This window comes from Mandrillus leucophaeus, unplaced genomic scaffold, assembly GCF_000951045.1.
Source record: "Mandrillus leucophaeus isolate KB7577 unplaced genomic scaffold, Mleu.le_1.0 Scaffold293, whole genome shotgun sequence".
NCBI classification, from domain to species: domain Eukaryota; kingdom Metazoa; phylum Chordata; class Mammalia; order Primates; family Cercopithecidae; genus Mandrillus; species Mandrillus leucophaeus.
The window spans coordinates 2,755,324-2,765,753 of NW_012103065.1; the positions used below are offsets into that span (position 1 = coordinate 2,755,324).

Below are 10,430 nucleotides of genomic sequence, written 5' to 3' on the forward strand. Positions count from 1 at the left end.
GGACACAAATAGGTTAAAAATGACTTTCTGGATCCTAGCTTAAGCAAGCCCGATAGATGTTCCTTTTATTGAGAAGAAGATTGAAGGGCAGGGAGAGATTGGGGTTCAGTTTTAGAGACATTCAGTTTAGATGCTGAGAGCACATCCAGACAGTGAAATCAAGTGCACGGATGAGCCTTTGCTTTTGTCTCCACCTGCTTCAGTGCTTTCCCATTGAGCTGCTTTGCTGAGATCCAGCCAAACTCCTCTGTAAAGTCATGGTGGTGGAAAGATGCTAAAGCATTTGAAGCTGAGAAGGGAGTTATAATATTTTAGAGAGCAATTATTACTAAGTACTGGAGCCTTAATGTACAGCTTGGTAACTATAGTTAAGAAGATGTTGTAGACTCGAAATTTGTTGAGAGTAAAAATCAAGTGTCCTCATCATACACGGTACCTGTGAGGTGATGAATATATTAATTAATTTGATTGTGGTAATCATTTTGCAATGTGTACATTTATCAAACATTGTTTTACACTTTAAAAATATACAATGTTTATTTGTCAATCATACCTCAGTAAGGCTGATAAAAAAGACATTACTGAGGAAGTTCAGAAGTAAAAAGAAGAACAAGGATGATTAAAAAATAAAAATGGGACGTTTTGAACGTGGAAGAACTGAATTCTCTGTGCTTGTTAATTTCGGGATGACTCATTGTATTTGGTTTGTAAGTGAATTTTGGAAGTACAAGTGACTGTAATTAAGAGGAAAGAGGCTAATAAAGAAGAATAATGCTTTATATCTTTTTGTTGACCTCACTTCTAAGGACATGTAAATGCCTTCAGAAAACTTCTCTCAGCTCCCCTCAACTTCATTTTTAATCTTTTTTTTTCCTTTTCCTTCTTTCGTTTTTATTTTCTTTCCTAATCTTTACATGTCTTTCTTTTCCTTGGTGCCCCATTTCTAGAGCTGGAAATTTAGGCAGACGAGGAGATATTGTAAACACTGGAAAGATTTTTAAAAACACGGTTTTTTTTTGTTTGTTTGTTTTTTTAGCTTTCGTACTGTTAAAATAGGACTACCTTCATAGTTTTGTGTAGTCAATTTTGGTTCTGTATTATTGACAGGAAAGTTTCTATAGATGGTATGTATAGGTGAAGAAAAATATGCATCAACTCCTCCTATCTGAATTTTACTCAAATTAAGTAGAAAAGAGTAAATCATGTAAAAAAGAAGTTTGATCTGGGAAAATTTGCTCTGAGATGCTTTTGTTGAGAAAAAAATATTTTACATTATAGACATAAAAATCTCAAACCATATAGTAATAACTGCCTCTCATTTAGAAAGTAAATTTGAAAATCCAGTTTTTCTGGACTGCATTTATCAGAACTCTAGTGTCTTAAGAGGAAATGAAATATTAGCTCTGTAATTGTAAGGGGGTTCTGTAATACAATAAATCTGAAGGGTGTGCTCTACCATACTCCCTCATGGAGCTTCAAGACACACATGAGCACCTAAAGGCTCTCAACTGTCCCACAGCAAAGTGGCCTGTATAAAGCATCCCAGCATCTCCAAAGCTTACTTAAGCCTTGAACAGTTTATTCTTCTCAGTATAGCTTTTGAGGATCCTGCAAAAGACCAGTTTGGGTAAAGCTTATGAGAGTCATTAAATAAATATTTCCTTCTTTAGAAAACGTTTGTAGTTAGGGATTCCATTCTTCTTGTTCATTCTTCTGCAACCTTCACTATTGGGAAGTACTGCCTGGTACCTAAACTATCTGATTAAAATGTCAATCTTATTTTTCACAAATTCTTACTTTTTTAACCAAAGAGACCTGAGCATTTCCTCTCAGAAAGACTTTCTGGACAACTGAAGAAACATATTTAATCATATTTGCACCTTCTCTAATCTAGGGATCTTTAATCACTTATTTCATAAAGTCAATTTTCCACGTATTAAATCATTTCATTATTTTTAATAGGATGTAAATTCTTTGTTTTACGGCACAACAATATATTTTGAACTATTACTACATTTAGGTTTTAATTCACCAAAAAAGCCAGAAACTTGAAAACCGCACACTTTTGTAAAGCTTTAAAAATACGTGGCCGGGCACGGTGGCTCACGCCTGTAATCCCAGCACTTTGGGAGGCCACGAGGCAGGCAGATCACGAGGTCAGGAGATTGAGACCATTCTGGCTAACACGGTAAAACCCCGTCTCTACCGAAAACACACATAAAAATTAGTCGGGCGTGGTGGAGTGCGCCTGTAGTCCCTCCCAGCTACTCGGGAGGCTGAGGCAGGAGAATGGTGTCAACCCTGGAGGTGGAGCTTGCAGTGAGCCAAGATTGCGCCACTGCGCTCCAGCCTGGGCAACAGAGGGAGACTCCGTGTCGCAAAAAATTTAAAAAAAAAAAAAAAAAAAAAAAAAGGCTTTAAAAATACATGAAAAATAATTAATACGAAAATCCATCTGCCTTTGGTCCACCTCATTTCCTTGCAACATGCTACCCATGTTGATTTCTCTCAGTTAAGAAAACTCATCAAATGAAAACCTTTTGTTCCTTAAATAATGATACCGTGAAACTACTCAATGCACAACAGATTGGATATATTTGGCACGTATGTAATGAGTGGACTATTGTGGACTCAGGATATTTTTGCAATAATTTATCCTTTAACTTCATCCTCCAATGTTATGACATCAGCCTTTCATAGAAGAATCTTTTCCCAGATGGGAAAAAAGTGTTCACTAGCATAATCTAAACTCTATTAGTTTGATAAAATAATATATTTATCCATACGCAAACTAAAATTTAATTTTTTTATTTCTATTTTTAATAACCACATTGCAAATGTAAATGTATAAACTCTCTAAAGTTGATAATTTCTCTTTTCCAGCTGCATTGTCTGTTGTATAAATACAATAAACTTTTAAAATAGCCCCACTTACTAATTCAAATCTAAATGATGCAACTAAATAGAAAATCTTAAAATTCTTAATCCACATTGAGAGTTGCATAAGTTTCACAAAAATCTCAAATGTCTTGTTAACACTGATAAGGCTTCAAGAAGAGGGTGAATTATAGAATATTAATAATTATAAAATATATATTGGATACCATGTGTGAAGCACTGTACAAAATAGTGTACAAATATTACTAATGTGACAATGCTAAATGTCTTCAAGGAGCTCAAACTCACTGGATGTGATTGCACATTGAAAGCAAAGCAGAATAGCTGGGCATCATGGCTCAGGCCTGTAATCTCAGCACTTTGGGAGGCCAAGGTGGGTAGATCACAAGGTCAGGAGTTCAAGACCAGCCTGGCCAAGATGGTGAAACACCATCTCTACTAAAAATGCGAAAATTAGCCGGGCATGGTGGCACGTGCCTGTAATTCCAGCTGCTCGGTGGCTGAGGCAAGGAATTGCCTGAACCTGGGAGGCGGAGGTTGCAGTGAGCCGAGATCATGCCACTGCACTCCAGTCTGGGCAATAGAGTGAGACTCCGTTTCGGGGGAAAAAAAAAAAAAAAAGAAAGAAAGCAGAATAAAACAAAACTAATCTAATTCAGCCATACACACACTATTGTAACAAACAGAAAGCATCAACAATTCACAATTGTCAAATTGTGGAACCAACCCAAATGCCCCTCAATCAACAAGAAGATAAAGAAGCTGTGGTGTGTGTATGTATAGAGATGGAATACTATACATTATATATAGTATACATTTATATCATGTATACATATATATGATGATATATATATGAGATGGAATTCTACACAGCCATAAAAAGGAATGAATTAACAGCATTTGCAGTGACCTGGGTGAGATTGGAGACTATTATTCTAAGTGAAGTAGTCAGGAATGGAAAACCAAATATCGTATGTTCTCATCAATATGTGGACATTAAGCTATGAGGACACACAAGCATAAGAATGATGCAATGGACTTTGGGGACTTGGGGGGAAGAGTGAGGGGTGGCGAGGGATAAAAGACTACAAATATGGTGCAGTGTATACTGCTCGGGTGATGAGTGCACCGAAATTTTGCACGTTACCACTAAAGAACTTGCTCATTTAACCAAATACCACCTGTACCCCAATAACTTGTGGGAAAAAAAATGAAATAATAAAACATTTAAAAATATATATTAAAAAATAAAATAAAGCATAAGCAGCCACTGTAGCAGACTGAGGAAATGATGATTTTTTGGATAGGGATGTTGAGGATGGAATCACATAGGATACTCGGTGACATATAAAGGTTTTTAAGTGTTGAAGAACAGTATGATATTCTTAGGGACTGTTTGAACACAGACATGAAGTTTAAATATGAACACATGTTCAAAAATGATGAAAATAAAATAATGAGTGTTAAGGAGTATTTGAGAGGATGAGGGTCTGAGGTTGGTTTGGTGTTAGATTATATGTCAGATTGATAAGATTTTTGTTTTCGTTGGTGGTTTTTGATGTCATTATTTACTTTTAAAATCCATAAACAAACATATAACCTATGATCCCATACTTCTTTTGAATTATATAAAATAAAAGTAAGTTTCTTTCCATTGCCAGGTATTTTCTGTCATGCTTAGCTGTGCTTTAGGCAATAATATATTCTTCATAATACTGTAAACTCTTCACCAATTACTAGAAGTATTCCTTTTATCTTTTAATTCTCGGCTTTTAAAAATAACACATGCAATCGAGATATTTGTAAATATAAGGGACAAAAGAAAAATATAGAGTGCCAAGAATAAAACTTCTAATGTGAATTATACATAAGAGGCTTATAATTTGGTGAGAGTGATATAGAAAGCCTGTAATCTCAGCACTTTGGGAGGCTGAGGTGGGTAGATCACAAGGTCAGGAGTTCAAGACCAGCCTGGCCAAGATGGTGAAACACCATCTCTACTATTGTATAGGTTAAAGATGATGCCTGTGTAGGAGAATAATAAAATAGAACGGCAATAGAACTCTGGGACTAAAACACAGAGTTCTATTCAGGACATTGACAAATGGTAACTATTTAGAGCATCACAATTTATAAGAGTAAATGAATAAGAAACCAAGAAAAATATTTTCTAAGTATTATTTATGAGACCCCAGGTATCTAAACAGCTCACTCCTTAACTTTTACTGAGGACCCTGTTCAAATATCTCTTAAAGAAGCTTTGCTGGACTATTCTATTAAAATAGCAGAATATAAGTTTAGAATGGAATGGAATTCTAGAAAAGAGAGAAAAAAAGGTCAAAATCTAGAGAAATCAACAGTTAATATATTTGAAATACTCTTACTGTCACCGTAAGTGGATAAGTGTATGTTCTGCTTTAATCATAATCACTTAAAAGATTAGATATCTTAATATGGGCTATAGAATTAGACACATTAATAATCACTTGAGATCACTATCTATGCCAGAATAAATTAGTACAGCAACCTTTTGAGGGAAAAAGGCAGTAAAATACAATTTGAAATAATCAGTGGTGTTATAGAGCTCTCTTTGCGTAGATCATTGATGACTAGTTCTTCCAATTTGAATTAAATGAATCCATTGGATTCTTATTTATTCTTAACTGAATGCACACTTTAAAGAGATACCCAAAGTGATTAATTAAATAATTTAAAATCACCTTTGTATTATATAGTGGCATGAGACAGGAAATTAGGTGACAATTCATGGGAATATTTTGTATATCTTGGCAAATAACAATATAGCACCATTCCAGCAAATATGAAGAATGAATAAGTAGTTACATTTTACAGTAGGAGAAACTAAAGTGCATAGAGATTAATGGTTTACTGAAGACCATCTATATTGCTATGGATATTAGTTGGAATAAAATAATACTTTTTGTCTTAGTTCTATAGACAAGTTATATTTTTTGCAAGAACGTATATGTAATTTTTGTCAGTGAAGTCGTTGCTATTTTCTGCATTTAAGCCATAAGACAGATACAAATATGTACATGTAAATAATTGTAACAGAGAAAATGAGCATTTTGATAAAATATTTTATTAATAATAATATATAATCATGGTTATAAAAATAACAACTTTATTAACTACAGAAAGTTTATAATACAAGTCATAACCACAGTGTTCCCTTTTTTGGGTAAGCATACAGCTATACCACTCAATAGGCAGCTTATTAATTTCCTATTTACATAGAAGACAAACAGTCATAACATCCACAGTATTTCATTTTCAGTTTCCTAAAGACAGAAACTTTCTGTGCAAATGGAAATGAGCCTACTTAAAAGTTACACTGTCAAGATATATATGGTCCAAAACATTTTAACTTTTTTTGTATTAGTAAATTCTTAGCTCCAAACTTAGTTGAATATTGAAAGATAACTTCTTTTTGGACTTTATCATGACAAATGATTTATTTTAGAATTATGTATTTTAAAAACAAACACTATGTACTTTTACCAAAATTAATTTTATTTTTTAAATGAGTTTGCCTACATATATGGGATATAATTGATTATAATAGTATGTTTTGAACCTCAGTAAATCGATTTAAGGCTTTTTAGTATAAGAGCTTATTAAAATTCTTTACCTCATGATCTCTATCTTGCAAAACCAGTATTTCTTTTTTAAAAAGTTTAAAAACAACAACGAAATGCCTGACAGCAATTTCCCACTTCTTGACAGTGTTCTTTTCAAGAGAATGTTGTGGCTATAACATTCACTTTGTACAGTACCATTGGTACCAACAAGAAATATTCACAGGAATAAGTGAAATACAATTTTGCTATCACATGCCATTATTGTTAATTTTCTTGCCTTCCAGTGTCTCACACTTCCCATAATTTGAAACACTTAGATAGCAAGCAAAAGCCTGTTAATACTAGAAATTGACTCAATAGATTTTACTGAGGACCTGCCCACAGCATATAGGTAAAAGTCATTACACATTTTACAATAAAATTAAAGAAGTATACAAAAGGATTATCATTCCTTCCGCACGGCAGAGGCATTATGAAAAATATTTTAGTTTTACACTTCAATTCCTGGTAGACATGAGAAAATGTCTACAATTATAACAGTACATAACCATTATTCAAACAGCCAAACCAAAAATCACATTGAAACCTCTGACTTAAAAGATCCTTTTGTCAATGACACAAAATAAAGTGGATAATTGGATTTTTAAAAATGTTTGATAATTTATTCAGCAAAGAACACGTGGTAAATAGTATCTTCCGCCCGCAAATAATGACATGACTCTACCCTGTTCTACTACCTAAAATAACACGGACCTTGTTCATCTAACTTTCATTGTCAATTCCACCCATGTCCCTCTATCACAAAAGGAGCCTCCCAAAGACAGAATTATTTTGTACAGTTTGTTTGATGATTTATTGGTGGTATTGTTTTTAGCCTTTAATAAAATGAAAAATACTGGGCTCAAAATGTCTAAATACTTAGCTGCATCTTGTATCTAGCTAATCTTTATCTGTATTTCCAGGAAATTTAGAGGAAGAGTCATAAAAGAAGTATTTTTAAAATGTGAGTATTTAAAAGTATGACAATTTTTATAAAAGTTTTAAAAATATCATTAATATGCAACAATAAAATTTCACTGGTTCAGCCAGAAGAAACTATGAAATATACTTTATACTTTGGCAATATACTCTTGAAATTTCTAGGTGTTCTTATGAAAATGGTGTATTATATAAGGAAAAGAGAAATACAATCAGATAAGATGATGGAGACTAGCAACTAGTTGGATGTCTTTTTGCTTCCACTTTAAGTTCCTTGATACCAGCACATATCTTATTATGAAAAAACATTTTGTATAAGCATTTCTGGACTTGCCACCAGAAGTCCAGTTAGTTCTGTGGACTAAACTCTCCATAAACTTAAAACCATTTTAGTCCAGATTAAACGGTATTCTAAAGAGATGTTAGGAAATCATTTGGGGACTTAGCCTTGATAAAAATCACTCAAGAAAACTAAATCAGAGAAATGGGAATACTACATTCACACCACTCAAAAAATTATTTTTAAAGATGTTTTGTACAGGAAGATTTTTTGCAAAAATTCAAAGCCTATCCTATTACTTTTTGTTATTCTATTTCTCAACAATACATGATTTTTAGCTAAACATGACAAATACAATGATAAATATGATCATTTGGCTGTTATACAGAACACAAAATTTAAATGTCTATTACATATGGCATTGGGAGTGATCTTTGTAAAATGAAATAAGAAAAAATAAAGATATCTTGATAAAATATCTGATTCAACAGATTCCACTGTACTTCAAAAAAAAAAAATGAATACAGAGTTTAGACAAACTAGTTTCTTTCCTTTTACAAGTTTTCTTTTACTTCAAAAAAACTTTATTAGGCTAAAATCTTCCAGGTTGAGAAAAGTGTTTTTATTTTTTTCTCTAATATATACTTTAATGCATGACTTGATGAAGGGTATTTATAAAACTTTGGAGACATGAAAATTTTCCTCTTAAATTTTTTAAAATTTAAAGGCAGTGAGCTAGAAGTCAATCACAGCAGCAAGTCTTAGAATTAACCTGTTTAAATACGTTTTTAATGATCAAAGCAGTTTTAATCTTCTTCAATTAGACTCTGATCTGAGCACTGAAGAAATGCTTTAGGAAAGTAGACATACAAATATCTTGTGTAAATAAGTGGCCTTAAGTTTGGAGGAAACAAATTACACAAATAGAATTATTACCCTCTTTCCTTTAAGAATTAGAAACTACATGAAACAAACTAGGATATTGAATACATGTAAACACCTAGATTAGGTGTTATTTAACCCAGGGTGATGGCCACACGTAAAATGTCAACCAGAGAAGATCATCTGCAGATTACATATGGAGAATTAGCCACTCATTTTGATTTTGCATCATTTTTTAATATTTCTACTGGTCTTTAGAGATTTCTATTTTTTTGAGGTAAAACTATAGGTACATACTTCTAAAATATTTAGAGGTTACATTAGGTACATCATAATTTAAACTGTAGTGCATGTACATGTGTACCTAGGCATGTGTACATGGGTATGTGGTTTTGTAAAAAGTGTGTTCGTGTACCAGTATTGCAGGATACATGGTGAAGAGAAATGAATGAACTATAACATACAGCATATGAAATGTAATATAATTTAATATAGGCCTACAATTTAAGGACACAAGGTATAAATTGTTTTGGTGAGGTTAAAATAACATTTAATTTATGGTTTACTCATTATTAAGAAACCAACCTCAGAAAGCAGCTTAGAGAGATTAATTGATTTTTTCCCCACGAAATCTTTATCCAGCAATTATACCTGTGTGTTTTTTTAATCCATTCAAGTATCTTCAGGAGATATGTTACTACACTTGCATGTACCTTAATTCACTTCAACATTGACAAAATAACACTGACAAACAAAACAACAGAAAACACCCATAAACATTAATGAGAATTTTAACAAACATGACTCTCCAGTAGTTGTCTTAGGATTGTTGTGATATTTTTAATTCCACATTCTCTGAAATCTTCATGTAAAAGACAGTTGTATTGGTGGGTGCTTCAGACACACTTACTTCAGCTATGACTGTGGTACCTTATATGTTAAAATAATTTTGTGTATCCATTTTGCATAATATGCTACTCGGACAAAAATACCAGGACGATTTGGAATGGCGCATCCACGGCCGGGAACAATGACACCAAGAACCATTCTCATTTTATGTTGCTCACAAACAAGTGGGCCACCATAATCCCCCTAGGAGTAAAACATACAAAAACAAAGTATTATTAGGAATTTAAAAAATAGTTCATTAACATTATCGTATATAGATTTGCATCTCAGAGATATATACAGAAAAAGAGAATAACTGCAACTGAAATATGAAGATATAAAAATTAGTGTACTAGACCATTTGTTGACTTTCTACTAAATTAGCCAAGACCGAGATAATACCAAGTTTAAAGTGTTCTATTATGTGTAGTATTCTCCTAAAATGACTTGCCTTTTCCAAAATAGTCAATCATATTTTAAGTGTGCTCTGCCTTTGTTGGATGCAGACTAACATATAACCATTGGTACCTATTTAATAAGGTAGATTTTATATTTATTTTAATCTTCTTATATTCAGTATAGAAAATTTGGAACATGTGCAAAAATACAAGTAAAAAAGAAAATAACTTGTAATCATTTAACTTTAATAATTAAACTGCATTATATTTTAACTTATTTCTAAACCTTTTTTTTATTTGCCTCACCCAATCCTGCCCCAGATGATTTTAACAAGTTAAATAAAAAACTTGTAGTCAATAAAATAATTCTGTTAATTGAAATTGCTTTTCCAAGCAAGGAGTATTCCTCCACTTACTGCTGGTATTAGTAGTTAACATAGTTATATTTATATTTTATACCCTCCTTTCTATAGGATGTCCTGTGATTTCATGGCATTTCTTATA

General features: G+C 32.6%; 1 protein-coding gene across 1 annotated transcript in view; it reads right to left on the reverse strand.

The window, feature by feature from the left end:
• Positions 1-9,113: 9,113 nt before the first annotated feature.
• Positions 9,114-10,430, reverse strand: part of HGF (hepatocyte growth factor (hepapoietin A; scatter factor)) — a 70,233-nt gene continuing 68,916 nt past the window's right edge. The window contains exon 19 of the mRNA XM_011986105.1: positions 9,114-9,732. Coding sequence (XP_011841495.1) covers positions 9,556-9,732 — 177 coding nt within the window. The 3' untranslated portion in view covers positions 9,114-9,555. The remainder of the gene's footprint in view (positions 9,733-10,430) is intronic.